At 57.8% G+C, this 16,422-nt stretch overlaps 1 protein-coding gene and 1 pseudogene across 3 annotated transcripts in view; one reads left to right on the forward strand and one right to left on the reverse strand.

The window, feature by feature from the left end:
• The window catches only part of ARAP1 (ArfGAP with RhoGAP domain, ankyrin repeat and PH domain 1), a 39,898-nt gene that overhangs the window by 15,631 nt on the left and 7,845 nt on the right, over positions 1 to 16,422 (forward strand). For 2 of the 3 annotated variants that reach the window (XM_065881298.1, XM_065881299.1), the window contains exons 9-25: positions 154 to 263; positions 2,710 to 2,909; positions 4,750 to 4,835; positions 6,071 to 6,253; positions 7,324 to 7,498; positions 8,710 to 8,844; positions 10,547 to 10,682; positions 10,963 to 11,065; positions 11,938 to 12,133; positions 12,409 to 12,460; positions 12,567 to 12,730; positions 12,902 to 13,114; positions 13,462 to 13,567; positions 13,972 to 14,119; positions 14,201 to 14,287; positions 14,375 to 14,443; positions 14,764 to 14,881. In XM_065881298.1, the coding sequence (XP_065737370.1) occupies positions 154 to 263; positions 2,710 to 2,909; positions 4,750 to 4,835; positions 6,071 to 6,253; positions 7,324 to 7,498; positions 8,710 to 8,844; positions 10,547 to 10,682; positions 10,963 to 11,065; positions 11,938 to 12,133; positions 12,409 to 12,460; positions 12,567 to 12,730; positions 12,902 to 13,114; positions 13,462 to 13,567; positions 13,972 to 14,119; positions 14,201 to 14,287; positions 14,375 to 14,443; positions 14,764 to 14,881 (2,281 nt within the window). The remainder of the gene's footprint in view (positions 1 to 153; positions 264 to 2,709; positions 2,910 to 4,749; positions 4,836 to 6,070; positions 6,254 to 7,323; positions 7,499 to 8,709; positions 8,845 to 10,546; positions 10,683 to 10,962; positions 11,066 to 11,937; positions 12,134 to 12,408; positions 12,461 to 12,566; positions 12,731 to 12,901; positions 13,115 to 13,461; positions 13,568 to 13,971; positions 14,120 to 14,200; positions 14,288 to 14,374; positions 14,444 to 14,763; positions 14,882 to 16,422) is intronic. The other variant, XM_065881300.1, reaches the window with a different exon arrangement.
• LOC136127232 (small ribosomal subunit protein eS12-like) lies at positions 1,704 to 2,094 on the reverse strand (annotated as a pseudogene).

Consider the following 16,422-nt stretch of genomic DNA (forward strand, 5'->3'; position numbering starts at 1 on the left):
TTTACCCATGCCCAGATTCCTGAGCCCTCCCTTATCTCCTTCCTGGGCACTTTCTAGTCCCTAAAGTACCACCTCCCCCTCCTCTCTGCCCCCTCCCTGGGCCTTGAGCCCCACCCCTCAGGCTTGCCCTCACCCCTTCCCACCTACTGCCAGGAGTACCACCTGGGCATCGGCATCACCTTCATCGACATGAGCGTGGGTAACGTGAAGGAAGCAGCAGACCGACGCGGCTTCGACCTCACCACCCCTTACCGCATCTTCAGGTGAGCCTCTCTCATTGTTCACCTGCATCCTCACTCCCTCCCAGTATTTTCTTCTTGCATATGTAGGAAGCTGCCCCTTCTTCTAGGATGGATTTCTCCCCTCTCTTCCCAGCCCTACCCACCCTGCTGGGCCTTTACCTTCACTTGCTAACTTGCTCTGATCTCTTCCTTCTAAGAAATCTCACTTATACCCCCCTCCCTCTGTCCATCACTGTCCCCCCTTCCCTGCCACAGTGCTTCCATATGGGCTTTCTGCACCGCCCACTCACCCTGCTATCCCCTCCAGCCTGCCCTGCTCCCTCAAAAGTGCTTGTCTGTCAATAATAGTTGCTTGCGATCAAAGGCTGCTCTTCACTCCCTATCTCGTGCCCATCCTGGGTGCTTTTCCCTGAGCCTCCAAGACTCTACCATCTTGGTTTCCTCTGACCTCAGCCGTCCCTCAGTGGTCTGTCTCTGTCCTCTGTCTTCTACCTAGACGGACTCGCCCACTCCCAGGCCTTCAGCCACTGCCTCTGAGGCACTGTGCCATGCCTGGGTTTAAATCCTGTGTATCAGCTCAGCTGCCGTGATGGAATACCACAGACCCAGGGTCTTAAACAACAGAAGTTTATTTTCTCACAGTTCTGGAGGCTGGAAGTCCGAGGTCAAGATTTTGTCAGGGTTAGTTTCTGGCAAGGTCTCTCTTCCTGGCTTGTAAGTGGCCGCCACTTCACTGTGTCCTCACACGGCCTTTCCTCTGTGCACATGGAGAGAGAGAGAGATGTCTGGTGTCCCTTCCTCTCTTTATAAAAAAACCTGTTCTTAGGACATTATTTAACCTTAGTTACCTCCCTAATGGCCGTATTTCCAGATACAGTCACACGGGGGTTTGAGGCTTCAACCTGTGAATTTCAGGGGGACGCGCTTCAGTCTGTAACATCTGGGGTCCATCCTTGGGTCACTTCATGACCTGGGCAAATCACTTGGCCTCTCTGTGCCTCAGTTTCCTCGTCTGTGAGGCAGTCTCTGTAAAGCTGTATCTGATACAGCGTGCGGTGACTGCTCAGTCTAAACGATGTCACCCCTCCTCCAGCATCATCTCTTTCGCCCTTAGCTCAGAGCTCTGCCTTCAGGGTCTTTCTCCTGAGCTCTAGAGCTGCACGTCTAATGGTTCTGTGGACATTTTCCCCCGTATATTCCTCCCCAGCTCACTGCTTCTCCTTGGGCCCCATCTCCACCCACGGGGACCCCACCTCTCCTACTCATCCCTGTGCAAACCCATCATCACTGCCCCCGTCTTGCCTCCATCACTCCCTCACCTCCGTCTGGCCCCTTTCCTGTAGGCCCTAGGCCTGTGGGCCCTCTGGCCTGGCGCCTGCCTCTTCACCCTTGGGCTGCCTATCTGTGACCGTCAGAGGATCCTTTTTCTTCCTTTTTGTTGAAAGCCAAGTTTGTATTTGTTCATTTCTTAGATTCGTAGTAATCTTTGATTGACGTCTATGGCCTGAGATTCTTTGCCATCCTCCTTGACTACCACACAACTGTAACCAGCCACTTTCTCTGGAGTTTTCCTTCTCTGTCAGCTCTCCAGAGCCCTGCCCATTTCCCTAGATCCTTGTTGTCATGGACCTTAATCAGGTTGATTTGGTGTTCGGCTCCAAGGGCTTCCACCAGCCTGGCGTGCGTGGGCTCCCCCAGCTGGACGCAAGCACGCAGAGACGGGCTTAGGGCTTGGCTGAGGCCTTGGCAGCTCGGAAGATTCAGGCTTCGTGGGCGAGGGTGGTCTCAGCACCTCTCGTAAAGCAGCGTTGACGTCCATTCCATCTCCAGCAGCAATGCCCTCCTCGGCCATGGCAGTGGTGGAGCCAAATCTTGAATGCACACATGTGACTTGGTGGCAGCAGGAAAAGAAAGAGCTAGAGGGAAAACATCTCTGTGTCCCTCACCCCCCTGAAACCCTCTACGGCTTCACTACTGTCCTCTGAGTACACTCTGACCTCCTCTGCATGGCACAGGCTTGCCTTCTCTGTCTCCCAGCTTCTTTTCTGCCAGTACCCCCATCCTGCCCGCAGGCCCTGGAATGCCCTGTGTGCCCTCCTGTCCCTTCACACGTGCTGTTCCCTCGGTCTAGAACACCTTTCTACCTCTTCACCTGGGTGAGCCCTCCTCATCTGTCAAGGCTTAGCTTGGGCACCATTTCTTCCCAACAGCATTTTCTACTCCCTGGGCAGGGCAGAGCCTCCTCTGGCCCCTCCGCCCCCAGCCCTCATTCACACGTCTCTCAGGTTTGGGGTGTCCTTGCCTTTGTCCACGCCCACCCTCCCCACAGACCCTGGGCGCCTCCCTCTTCCTGCAGTCAGCTCTCAATGCATTATTCACCCCCCTTCGTGCTGTGCCACCTCACGCTGCCCCCAAATCCCTCTGAGTCCTTTCCCACCAGTCCCCTACCCCACTCCTGTGTCCCCAGCTTCTTGGCCGAATCGGAGCTGGAGAAGGAGCAGTGGCTGGAGGCCATGCAGAGAGCCATTGCCGAGGCCCTGTCTACCTGGGAGGTGGCTGAGCGCATCTGGGCCATGGCCCCCAACAGATTCTGCGCTGACTGTGGAGCTGCCCAGCCTGACTGGGCCTCCATCAACCTCTGCGTTGTCATCTGCAAGGGCTGTGCAGGTGTGTAGGGGGGTTGGGGTGCCAGACCAGGGCAGGACAGGGCTGAGGTGCTGAGAAGGCAGGTGGTCTGTCTGGCTGGTGGGGCTGGAGCAAAGGCAGTATCAGAGAGCATCATTTATGAAGTTGCACCTCTGTGTCAAGCCTTTCCCACCGTAATTGACCTGCACGGCAGGGATTCAGCTTCTCACGTCATGAGTGGGGACACCGAGGCACAGAGAGGAGAAATGGCTCCTTCACGGTCACGTGGCAAGTAAGTGAGTCTGGATTTGAGCCCAGGCCTGTTGGAGTCTAGCACGGCTGTCACATCAGAAGAGCGGAAGTAGGCCAGGTCTGGCAGGGCTTTGCAAGCAGAGGGAGGAGCTGGTGCTTTATCCAGAGGGGGATGGGAGGCAGGGGCGGGAGGGACGTGGTCAGATTTGTGCATCCGACTCTGGCTGATGGGTGGAAGCTGCATCAGAGCTGGTGAGACTGGAGGCTAGCAAGGAGACTGCTGCCGGATCCACGAGAGAGAGGAAGTGGAGCCTGGTCCCAGAAAGTGAGCATTTGAGAGGCGTTTAGATCTATGGAGGAAGAGTCCCAGATCATACGCGGAGGATGAGAGAGAAAGAGGGTGGAGCCTCAGATACATTCATCTATTCAACCAGCGTTTATTGAGGGTCTGTGCTGGGCACTGTGCCGAGTGCTGGGAATTCGGCCCCGCTGGGAACAGTCTTGGGTGGCTGGAGGTGGGGACCCAGTGGTGCAACAGTTCTGGGAAGTTGCTGTGGGACATCTAGGTCAAATGTCTAAGAGGCCTTGGACTATGAGGGATGGGTGTGGAAAGCGATGACTCCATTGGAGACCACATTAGGGAGGCATCGGCTCATGGAAGGAGTGAGGGTGTCCAGAGTGGATGAGATGCTCTGTAGGAGGTTGCAGAGCGAGGTGAGGCCTAAGCCAGAGCCAGGCAGTGCCAGGCACTCATGGTGCCCCCAGCCCAATCCCTGCTCCAGGGGTCCCTTGTGGGATCTGTAGCTGAGCAAGGTTGCATCCTTCCAAGCCCAACTCCCCCCTCCCCTTTCATTTCACAGAGATTTATTAAGCGCTCACTGTGTGCCAGGCTTTGTTCCAGGCACTGAGGCTAGACCCTAAAGCAGGCAGTCAACATTCCTTCTCTCAGGCAGCTTACATTCTGATGGGGAGAGGCAGAAAATACATACACAAACCAGTAGAAGTATCAGGCAGTAACAAGTGCTAGGTAGAGAACGTGTTTGCCAAGAAGCCCTCTCTGAGGAGGTGACAGGTCAGCTGAGATCTGAATGTCAGGAGGGAGCTAACCTTGGGGAAATGGGGGAAGAGAATCCAGGCAGAAAGAACAGTGAGTGCAAAGGCCCTGAGGTAGGAATGAACATGGATGATTAGAAGAGGGAGGAGAATTTGAGTGTTGAGGGGGAAGGGGAGGCGGAGAGGCATGAGATGAGAAGAAGCAGGTAAGGAATTTTGATCTAATTCTGGGGAGAATTAAGAGAGTGTCTAAAGCAGGGGTTTGAAGTAAGAGGTTTGCATTTTAAAGAGATCACTCTGGCTGGGTTGTGTGGAGAGTGGCCTGCAGGGGACCAAGCATGGCTGTAGGGAACCAGCTGGGGGACTACTGCAGGAACCCAGGTGTCAATTACAGGGCTCAATTTTGGGGTGCCCTGGGCAGGAGTGTGTGGGAGATGGAGCTGCAGGCCTAGCCTCTGGGTCCTGCCCATGGCCTCTCCCTGTCTGCCCCCATGGGCACTGGGATCGGGGTGGGAGGGGGAGTGCTCATGTAAAGGAGAGAGCCCAGATGACCCCCTGTCTGGCCCTCTGTCTACAGGGGAGCACCGTGGCCTGGGCGCTGGTATCTCCAAGGTGCGGAGCCTGAAGATGGACAGGAAGGTGTGGACGGAAACACTCATCGAGGTGGGGAACCAGCTATGTTTGGGGTCTGCCCCTCTCAGCTGCTGCCTGGGTGTTCCAACCCCATCTCCCCCATCTCACCAACCCCAGCACCCTGGAGCTGGAAGAGACCTTTGGGATCATCTAGGAGGTGGGATTTTGGAAAAGCTGATTCTTGGCAAAGTCAGCAAACTGGCCAGTGAGCTGAGAATGTTTTTACAATTTTAAAAGGTTGCTTGAAAAAACAAACAAACAACAACAACAAAAAACACCAAGAGGAATATGCCACAGAGACTGTGTCCTGCAAAGCCTAAAATATTTACTTCATTTTATCTCTACTCGTGTACCAGTGGGTGTGAGTATGTCCATTTGGGGGACGCTCACACGTGTACATTTGTGCCTGTGTACTTGGGGTTGCCAGGTACTGATATGTGTGGTAGTTACAGGGGAGAACCTGCAACAGGAGGCTGGACCAGGGCCTGACCACACATGGCCTTCCTGACAGCCCCAGCCAAGCTGCAGACTTCAGAGTAATTTGGGCGTCATATCCCCTGTGAGTTAGGGTTAGAACCCCCAGTTTACAGATGAGGACGTTGAGGCCCAGGGAGAGAAAATGACTTGCCCAAAGTCACAGAGTGAGTCAGTGGCGCCTGGGACTGTTTCCTCTTTGTTCTCTGCTCTGACCCCAGCACCCCACGCAGGCCCTGACAAACAGGCAAGGTGGGAGGCCCAGGAAATGGCTGTGGAATGAGTGATCGGCAGAATGAAAGAATGAATAAACTAGTCCCCCGAATGCCAGACTCTTGTGCACAGTCTGCCCTCACCTCTTTTCCCCTGAGCCCAGAGAGGAATGTCAGGGACAGGAGATGCTTCCAAAATCCCTGTCCACCCAGTTGGCTGACGGGTTTGCCGCCACCCCCCGACACCCCACCCCCGGCTGTGATAGTCTCAGGAATGCAGAGTTCCAGATGTGGGACTGGGTGGGGAAGTAGCAAGGCCCCCAGCCAGGCACCAGGCCTGGGGCGTCCGCCTGTCAGACTGCCTGCCTCTTGTCCTGGGAACTGGACTCAGGCCCAGGGTTGGTGGGGGAGCACCCATGGCCGCCAGCAGGCCCCGCTGTCCCTCAGCTTCCCTGATGGAAAAGTGGGCGTGTGGCCTGGCTCTTCCAGCCCCTCACCTAACAACCTCAAAACCAGCATTTTGCCGGGCCTGGGCCCCTGGCTGTAGGCTTCCTTCTAACCTCTTGCCCACACCCGCAGCTCTTCTTACAGCTGGGCAATGCTGCTGGGAACCGCTTCTGGGCAGCCAACGTGCCGCCCAGTGAGGCTCTGCAGCCCAGCAGCAGCCCGGGTGCCCGGCGGTGCCACCTAGAGGCCAAATACCGTGAGGGCAAGTACCGGCGCTACCATCCGCTCTTTGGCAACCAGGAGGAGCTGGACAAGGTCAGGGCACTGGGCCTGTGAGGCCTCTTAAAACACCCCCGTTATTCATGCCCCCTCCCTACATTCCTCACTCTGTTTCAGCCCATCTTTTCCACTAGCTCAGAGTGATGAGTGGCCCTGTAGGGAAACTGAGGCCCAGAGGGCAGAAGGACCCTGCCCAAGCCACAGGGACAGTTGGGACAAAGCAGGGAGGAGCCAGGCCTGACCCTTGGGCCAAGGCCACGTCCCCAGCATCTGTCTGCCTCCCTCCGCTCCTGATTCTTCTGTCTCCTCACCCCGTCCTGCTCCTGAATCCTGCCAAAAGGAGTGAACTTGGTGGGGATGCTATTTCCTGTCAGGCTCATGAAAAACAGCTGGCTGCTCCAACCCATCCCCTTCCACACCCCACTCAAGATGAGGCCCCTCATGGGCCCCAGGCCCTGACAGGCTGGGAGCCAAGCCCTGTCCCTCGTCTGGCTTGGCCTGAGTGGGAGGTTGCCTGCTCCGAGGCAGAGGGATGCTGCTTGTGACTTCTGGTCAACCTTCAGCCCTTCCCCCAAGCAGCCCCACCCAGTCGGGCTCAGTCCAGCTAGAAGCCCAGTGGGAGCCAGGCCTCCACCTCCCTGGAACCCAGGCGTCCAGCCCCCAGCCCAGCCCAGTCTAGCCCGCCAGCCAGGAGGGGCGGCAGCTCCCATTGGTTGGGAGGGATGGGCAGGCGGTGAGGAATTCAAATGTGGGAGGAATGAGCTACAAAGCACCCCCCTCTGGCCTTCCACAAGGCAGAGGGAGCTTGAGAGCCTCTAGAGAACACGCCTGGTGGCTGACAGGGTCCCAGGGGGCTGTCAGCAGGGTGAGGCCTGGACTGCTGGGACCCCTGACCTCTGTGGGGATGCCCCTGCCCCCCCCACTCCTCTTGGCCTGTCTTTCTTCCTCCCTTTCTTCTCTTTCACCCTGAGGATGGACCCCTAACCTGGGTGACCCCTTCCTCTTCCCGACCCCGCGCCCCAACCCCACCGCAGCACGACCCCTGTCCCACTTGCCCCTCACTCTGGCTTAGGCTGACCCTCCCCACTCCTCTCCCCTCCTCCCAGGCCCTGTGTGCCGCAGTCACAACCTCAGACCTGGCTGAGACCCAGGCGCTCCTGGGCTGTGGGGCTGGGGTCAACTGCTTCTCGGGGGACCCTGAAGTCCCCACGCCCCTGGCTCTCGCTGAGCAGGCGGGACAGACACTGCAGATGGAATTCCTTCGAAACAACCGGACCACAGGTGAGTGGCTGGTGGGACCATCCTCCTCAAGGGATGGGGCCTCCCTGCTGCCAGGGTCTGGCCCTTTGGAGGGGATGCCAGTTATTGGGTGCTAGGGGCTGGGTGTTGTCCTGTGAAGTTTGATTTACGTACCACTTGAGCTATAATTACAACTCCTCCAGGGGCCCTGGTGCAAGAGTGTGTGTGACGTTTCGGGTTTGCACGTCAGTGTACATCTGTGCCTCTGGCTTCCCCTTCACACGCGTGTTTGTTTGCATCTCCCTTTGTGTCTCCGTCTCTGCATCTCTTTGTGTATTTGTGGGTTCCTCCCTGACCCAAGTGCGGGACCTCGGGGTGGCATCCGTGTGCCGGTGTCCGTGTGTCTCTGAGTTGCTGTGGCTCTGCTTCCTTGCCCCTGGGGGTGTCGAGGGCGTTGGAGTTTGTGCATGTGCAGAGCGTGTCTGCGCTGCTGTCGGGAGGAGGTGCTGCATTTCTCTGTGTGCGGGGGACTCACCACAGCAGCCCTGTCCGCCGTTCTGTCTGGGTGGGGCTCTGTTGCAGACGGGTTGGGTCCCGTTTGGCTCCCACTCTCGGGGTAGCTGAGGAGGGGGTGGTGGGGGTGAGCGCCGCTGGTCATGGCCCAGCGCTAGCCTCTGGGGCCACATCCTAGGACTGAGGGTGGAGATCTGCGGCCAGGACTCTGGGCTCGGGGCCATGGGTGGGTGGGGTGCGCCGGGCTGGAGAGAGCCCAGGTGTCCGGGGAAGGCACAGGAGACCACCCAGCTGGCTTGGGCTTTGGGACTGCTGGGAGCAGGGCTGGAGCCAGGCTGCTTCCTTAGGCTTTGCGTTGTCTGAGACATGCTCCCTTATTGTTGGTGAGTTTGCTTGAGGCGCCCCCCCCCCGCCCCCCACTCATTGTAGTGTGCTGGTCCTGTGCCTGCAACAGGAAGAGCTGGGCTGGGGATTCAGGGGAGCTCCCTGGAAGGAGAGGTACTGGAGCCGGGCCTTGTGAGTGGGATGGAATTCTCACAAGTGGGGAAAGGTGGAGAATGGCTTAGGCAAAATCCTGAATGTGGCAGTAGGAGCCCAGGAGTGCTAGTCAGGGAACAGTGCTGGGGAAGGAGGGGCGGGTGACTTGAGTGCCAGCTTAAATACCCAGCCCAGGTGGGGGCGAGGGGGACACCCTTGGATGGTGAGCGTGACCAGCCACTCTTTCCCCCCCTTCCCAAAAGAGGTACCTCGGCTGGATTCAGTGAGGCCCCCGGAAAAGCACTACTCAGTTGTCCTGCCAACTGTGAGCCACAGCGGCTTCCTCTACAAGACCGCTTCCGCTGGGAAGCTGCTACAGGACCGCCGGGCCCGGGAAGGTGGGTGCCGGGCCAGAGCCCGCCCTGGCCATGGCATTCTGGCATGGTGGCTGGGCCAGAGAAGCCAGAGCTGGCCAGGCTGGGGGATCCATGAGGGCACCAAGTGCACTCTGGGTGTGCTCTCGGGTACACAGTTGGCGCTTAATAAATGGGCCGATCGGGGTGGGAGTAGAGCATGGCACTGCAGAGCAAGTCACTGCCAGAGTTTCCTTTAAAACAAAGAAGACTTTATTGAGTACCTATTAGGTGTGGGCCCTGTTTTGGGCATCTGATATTTGGAGCACGTGGATGCTAGGAAGTTTGAGGACTAAGCTTAAAGGTCTGTCCGTCTATCACCTCAGCCTTCCATTTGCTCCCAACTCTGAGTAAAATCCACGGTCCTTATTACCACGTCCCGCAAGGACCTGCACTCAGCCACCCCACCCCATTACCTCTCTGACTCCTCTTCCCTCGCTCACTCTGCTCCAGCTTTACTGGCCTCCTTGCTGTTTCTCAGACATAACATTCATGCTCACCAGACCCTTTGTACTTGCTGTTCCCTCTGCCCAAAATGCTTTTCCCTAAATATCTGCATGGTTAGTCTCTCACTTCAAACAGGTCTCTGTTTAAATGTCACTCCTCGAAGACTTCATTCCCCACCACTTAATCCAAAATAGCAAGCCCTACTTTCACACTACTTATCTGACATTATTTATGGGTCTGTTTATTGATTCTCTGTGCCCTACTGGAATATAAACTTCTCTTGGCCAGCTCTGCAGCCCCCAGCACCTAGAACAGTGTCTAGCACACAGTGGGCCCTTGCAGGTGTCTGCAGGATGAGGAGTGACTGAGGCAGGGCTGGCGCTCCTGGAGGGAGCCCAGGCTGGGAGGCAGGCTCTGGGACACACTGCCTTCAGAGGGCACATGTCATGTCCTCGTAGCCAGGATGACAGACAGTATCTGCTGTGTGAGCATCATTGAGGCCGTTGCTCACCGCATCCTTCAGCACCCCCGGATGAAGCCCTCCAACTCCCAAAGAGATTTCTTTGGAACTCTGTGTTACTCACCACCTCACTGCCCCTGGGGCACTGCCCCTAGTCTACCTTCCTCTGCCTGGTCATTTATATGACTGCCTGGGTCATCCTTTTTTCACTCTGGGTGCCAGGAAGCTCTGAGCCAGTGTGATACTCAATGCTGTGAACTATACGAGCCTGCATGGCCTTGACAATCTGTTCTTTCTCCTACTTTCCTGGTCCAGATTCCCATTTCTGTTCCTTTCTGGGATCTTGTCAGTCTCCTCAGAGTCACTATAGGAGGAAGCAGAGTATAGAACAATGGGCACTGCTGGCAAAGGAGGGTGGGGCACAGGGGGTTATGGTATGAAAGGCTTCCTATGGCATTTGGGCTGGCCTTGAACGATAGAGGGTGTGGGTGAAGGGAACAGGGTGAGCAAAAGCAGGGAGTGTGGGGTGTGTGTGCAGGAGTGGTCAGAGAGGTGGCCGGAGAGGTGGGCAGGGGCAGACCTGGCAGGTCCAGGGGAGAGGTGTGGGCTGGGCTGGGTTGGTGGAGCTACAGGGAGGAGGATGGATTTGGGGGAAGCTTGTGAGTTAGAATGGAGAGGACATGGGTCAGGTGGGAGTGGAGGCCCAGGGAGGATGCAGAAGTAGTGTTCAGGTGAGGGTGAAGGGCTCCCTCATGGTTCCCCTGCCCAACTTCTCCCCAGAATTCAGCCGACGCTGGTGTGTGCTTAGCGACGGGGTCCTGAGCTACTATGAGAATGAGCGGGCAGTGACCCCCAACGGGGAGATTCGGGCCAGCGAGATTGTGTGTCTGGCAGTGCCCACTCCCAACACCCATGGGTGAGCACCCCTGGGCAGAATCACAGACTGTTACTGATGTAAAGTCCAACCCTCCACTGGGGAGACAGGGAAACAGGCCCAGAGAGGGGCAGGACCTCCCCAGGGTCGGACAGCAAGCTGGGGCTGTGCAGGGGCTAAACCGGGTTTCCCAAGGCCCTAGCCTAAGGCTTTTCTCCCACCTCGTAGGGGGCCAGGGGAAGGGTAGTCACCAGGGCAGTGTGGTGGGTGAGGGGGCAGTGCTGGGTGGAGTGGGCCTGAATCCTGGCCTGTGTATCTACAGTTTTGAGCACACCTTTGAGGTGTACACAGAAGGAGAGCGGCTGTACCTGTTTGGGCTGGAGAGCGCAGAGCTGGCTCGTGAGTGGGTCAAGTGCATTGCTAAGGTGGGCCTGGGTGAGCAGGCGGGTGTGGGAGGAGTCTGTCAGGGCCCAGGGTAGGACCTCCTGGCCAATCCCCCCAGTATCCCAGCTTTCCCACCACATGGATCAGGGGCTGGATGGAGGGCAGCAGACACAGAGCCAAGGCCCTGATGTGATCTGCAGCTCCCTGGTGGTGGGGGAGGTCAGGAGACCTATCTCAACTATGTGGAAGGAGGGCCGTGGGCCTTGCACTCCCTAGGTGCTCAATATATGTTTAATAATGAATGACAGGCAGAGCCATCCTAGGATGGACAGTGCTGCCTCCAGGGGGAGCGCCTTGTCCTGGAGGAAGGAGGCAGGAAGGCTGCAGAGGAGACCTCTGCCCTGGGGACTAGAATCAGGTGCCCTCTGGCTCTCCTGTGCCGTGAGGGCCTGTGACTCTCATTCTCTTGTTCATCAACCAGTCATCTGTGAGCCTCCTGACAGTCAGTCCTCAGAGCCCCGGGGATCCAGGTGAACCCATCTTGATCCCAGCTCCTCAGTGGCTTCCATGCTGGTAGGGGAGACAGATGGGGTCCAAACAGCAAAAACTGTAATTGGTGCTACAACAGAGGGCAAGAATGCCTTGGTGCCGTGGGGCCCCAGAGAAGGGACATCCCTAATGGTGTCTGGGAAGGTGTTCCAGAGGAGGGCATATCTGAATGAGTATGAAGTGGGACATGATACCCAACTTAGTTCACTGTGCTGGGTTCTGCCCTGGGGGAGAGAGAGGAGACAGCTGGGTGGAAAACAAGTACATGCCCACAAGCCAAAGGGCTGGGGTATCCAGGGCGGGCAGTGCTGTTGGCTGATACAGCCTCCCTGGCCATCTCCCCTTTCTCTGGCCTCCCCACCAGGCATTCGTGCCTCCCCCGGCTGAGGATCTGCTGGCCCGGGATTTTGAGAGGCTTGGGCGCCTACCCTACAAAGCTGGCTTGAGCCTACAGCGGGCCCAGGAGGGCTGGTTTGCCCTCCTCGGCTCCGAGCTCCATGCTGTCTTCCCAGAGGGGCCCTGCGAGGAGCCGCTGCAGCTTCGGAAACTACAGGAGCTTTGTGCGTGCACCTGGGCCTGGGCCCCAATCTCAGGGGCACCCTATCCTGGGCTCCCAGGCCCCAGCCCCTCCCCAGAAGTTTGAACTGTACCCTAGCCTGGCCAGAAGGAGCCAGCCTGCCCTCTCATGTCCTCTCCTGGCCTTGGGGTGCATCTCAGCCACCCCAGGGGTTGGTGGGTGTGTCCCAGGGGTGTGTGGACGCAGAGAGCCTCAGCAGGGAGCAGGCTGGGGACCATGAACAAGGCCTGGGCCTCACCTCAACCCACCCCTCCACAGCCGTCCAAGGGGACAGCGAGAACCAGGTGCTGGTGCTGGTGGAGCGACGGAGGTGAGCTCTGGTCTCCCTGAGGGGCTCTGAGAAGCCTGGAAAGTCTGACAGGCCTGGGAGGGGTGGGGCAGGGGTAGGTCCCCAAGTGACTGACTCCCCGGCCCAGGACGCTGTACATCCAGGGGGAGCGGCGGCTGGACTTCACGGGCTGGCTGGGGGCCATCCAGAAAGCAGCGGCCAGCTCAGGGGACACGCTGTCGGAGCAGCAGCTTGGAGACTCGGATATCCCGGTGATTGTGTACCGCTGTGTGGACTACATCACCCAGTGCGGTGAGCCCCGCCCCCATGGCACAGGCCCCGCCCCTCCCCGCCCCAAGAGACTTTTACCTCCTGCCCCAGAGGCCAAGCCTCGCCTTCCCGGCCGTGAGGCCCTCCCCTTGACCAATGCTCCTGGCCCCTCACGTTTGGCTCCGCCCCCAGCTCAGCCCCACCCCTCTCCAGGCCTGACGTCTGAGGGCATCTACCGCAAGTGTGGGCAGACATCAAAGACACAGCGGCTGCTGGAGAGCCTGCGGCTGGACGCTCGCTCTGTGCGCCTCAAGGAGGGCGAGCAGCACGTGGACGACGTCTCCTCGGCGCTCAAGCGCTTCCTGCGAGATCTGCCCGATGGGCTCTTCACTAGAGTCCAGCGCCTAGCCTGGCTGGAGGCCTCAGGTGGGCCCTGCAGCCCGTGCCCAGCCTGAGACCAGGCCAGTGCTGCTGACTTGTACACTCTGATCTCAGTTTTCCCTCCCCTCCCCATCATGCACTTGGACTAGGCATGCCCCAGTGGTGGGCTCCAGTCCTTCTCCCTCCTTTCTTCTTATTCCCATTTGTCACTCTATACAGAGCCAGGCTCCCTTGGAGAATTCTTTATCTTTGCTGCATGGCTGGCCTGATTTGACTTAGAGGGGGGAAGGGAGTGGTGTCACCTAGGATGAGAGGCAGGGCAGCCAGAGGGGTGGGACAGGGGAGGTGGTTACAAGAGGGTTCCTGACCCGATCCATCTTCCCCCCACCCAGAGATTGAGGATGAAGAGAAGAAGGTCTCTAGGTACCGAGAGCTACTGGCGCGTCTGCCCCCAGTCAACCGGGCCACGGTGAAGGCCCTTATCAGCCACTTGTACTGGTGAGAAGCGGCGCTACCTGGGGGCTGGGATAGAAAAGACTCTTTTATTCCCAATCTGGCTGCCTGTTCTCCCCGGGAACCAGGTGGGCCTGGGAACTGAATGTTGCCTTATGATGTGCTCTGGTCTTGGACACTTTGTCTCCCAGCTTACTTCCTGCAGGGTGGGAGAATAGAGGCGGTTTCAGCTGGCGGACAGATCTCTCAGTTTCCCAGCCCTGCTTCTCCCCAGGACCCAAGATATGGCCAGAAAGACTGTCCCCTTGTCTCCTTAACTATTGTCCTCTCTGACTGGGACCTCCCCTGCCCTGTCTCCAGGGGCCATGCATGGGCTTGTCAGGAATTGGGCAGGTGAGGTGGGGAAGTCCTGGGCTGACTCCTCAAGGCTTCCATCCTTCCCTGTCCAGCGTCCAGTGCTTCTCAGACACGAACCAGATGAACACGCACAACCTGGCCATTGTGTTTGGGCCCACGCTCTTCCAGACAGATGGGCAGGACTACAAGGCCGGCCGCGTGGTGGAAGACCTCATCAGCCACTATGTGATGGTGTTCAGTGTGCGTCCCCAGCCAGTGGGCAGTGGAAGGCAGAGCTCAGCCCTGGGCGGCAGTGACCATCTGTCCCTCTCCCTTTCCCAGGTGGACGAGGAGGAGCTGAGGAAGCAGCGGGAGGAGATCACTGCCATTGTGAAGATGCGTGTGGCTGGCACTGCTAGTGGGACTCAGGTGAAGGGCAGGGCCTGGGGTGGGGGGCTCAGGCCAGCCGCCTGCACCTGCTCCCCAGGCCTCCAGCTGAGCCCTGTCTCCCCACAGCACGCCGGCGACTTCATCTGCACTGTGTACCTGGAGGAAAAGAAGGCGGAGACAGAGCAACATGTCAAGGTGAGGGCCAGGGACCTAGAAGCTAAGGGGCCGGGAGAGTCAGGCTGGGCTGGGTGCAGGCTCAGATGACCAGGGGAGCACAGCTTACATGCTGAGGGGAGCCCTGGTTTGGGACCTGTATCTGGCTAGTGCCAGGGCCTGTCTCTTTCCCTTTTCCCCACCCAGCTCATCAGGACCACTCAGACACCCCACTGCATCCCAGGACTCCAGAGGACCCTGAGAGGGGTGGGCTCAGCCCCTGGATCACACAGCAGGGTTGTGGCAGAGCAGGGGCTGGGGATGGGGTAGGCTGATCTCCTCCTCCTGCTGGGTCCCCACAGATCCCAGCATCCATGACAGCTGAGGAGCTCACCCTGGAGATCTTGGATCGCAGGAATGTGGGCATCAGGGAGAAGGACTATTGGACCTGCTTCGAGGTCAACGAGAGGGAGGAGGCAGGTGGGTGACCACAGGATTGGTGCAGAAAACGGGTTGGCCCCAGTCTGTCCTCTACCCCACAGTGTGCTGACAGTGGTGGTAAAGGGGGTTTTAGATGATGGATGTTGCTGTCATGCTGTGATCTCAGTGATGGTGGTGGTGATGTGCTGGCAGGGGTTCAGGTGACGTGGCTGATGGAAGGGACCGTGAAGGGGTAGATGGTGTCGGCTATGGCGCTTTCTCAGGTGTCGGTGAGAATGGTGTTGCTTGCAAGGGTGGAGATGCTGAATTTGATAATGGGATTGTGAGTGACAGCATTGGTGGTGAGGGGGTAGTGGGTGGTGATGAGCATGCCGAAGGAGTGGGGTGGGGTGTTGTGAAGGCGCCAAGGGGAAGGTGAAGGGGAGTGATAAAGGCATTTTAGGGTGAAGGATGGTCTCAGTGGCAGTGGAGGATGAGGGCGTATCTGTTCATTTGTTTTACCGTTATTTGTTGAGTGCCAGGCACTGGGCAGAGAAGCCAGAAACACAGTCCCTACCCTCTTGCGGGTAGTCTGGTATGGAATAGAGACACTAGTCCCATGATCACACTGGTAAATGCACAACTACAGCCATGTTAACTGCTGTGAAGGAAAGGGCCACAATGCCACCAGAGCTTTTTTAAAATTTTTATTATTCATTTATTTATTTTTGCTGCATTGGGTCTTCGTTGCTGCACGTGGGCTTTCTCTAGTTGTGGCGGGTGGTGAGCGGGGCTACTCTTCTTTGCGGTGCGCGGGCTCCTCATTGCGGTGGCTTCTCTTTCTTGCGGAGCACGGGCTGTAGAGTGCAGGCTCAGTAGTTGTGGCTTACGGGCGCTGGAGTGCAGGCTCAGTAGTTCTGGCGCACGGGCTCAGTTGCTCTGTGGCATGTGGGATCTTCCTAGACCAGGGATCAAACCCATGTCTCCTGCATTGGCAGGCGGATTCTCAACCACTGCGCCACCAGGGAAGTCCGTCACCAGAGCGTATAACAGGGTCTTTGGCTTTGGAGTCCCTGGGTTAGGAGGTTAAGGCAGAGTAGGGGTTCCTTGGTGAAGAAGAGGGGAAAGTACTTCGAGGCAGTGGGAACAGCATGGGCAAAGGCCCTGTGGTGGCTGGGGACACTATTCTTTTAAGGAGCTTAAGATAAAGGACGGTGAGAGGTTGTGGCCTGGGATGGGGCTGGAGATAAAGGCGGAGGCCGCCCTCAGGGCCTGACAACAATGCAAGTCCATTGAAGGGTGAGTGGTTGGGAGCTTGAAAAGATTGCTCCTTACTGCTGGGTAGAGAGATGTGGGGAGAGGGGATGAGAGCACACAGCAGAGACTGCTTCAGAGGCCACAGTACTGGTCCAAGAAGATGGGATCATGGGCCAGGGTGGCTGCAAGGAGATGGACAGAAGCAGAGAGATTTGACACATGGAAGCTGAGAGGGAGGAGGGTTTGTTTCTGACCTGGGTGGCCTGGAGGGTGGTGCCGGTTTCCCTGATGAGGACACACAAGGAAGATCACCGGCTTGGTTTTGGACATGTTGGGTTGGAGCA

Source organism: Phocoena phocoena, chromosome 8 (assembly GCF_963924675.1).
Source record: "Phocoena phocoena chromosome 8, mPhoPho1.1, whole genome shotgun sequence".
Classification (NCBI taxonomy): Eukaryota; Metazoa; Chordata; class Mammalia; order Artiodactyla; family Phocoenidae; genus Phocoena; species Phocoena phocoena.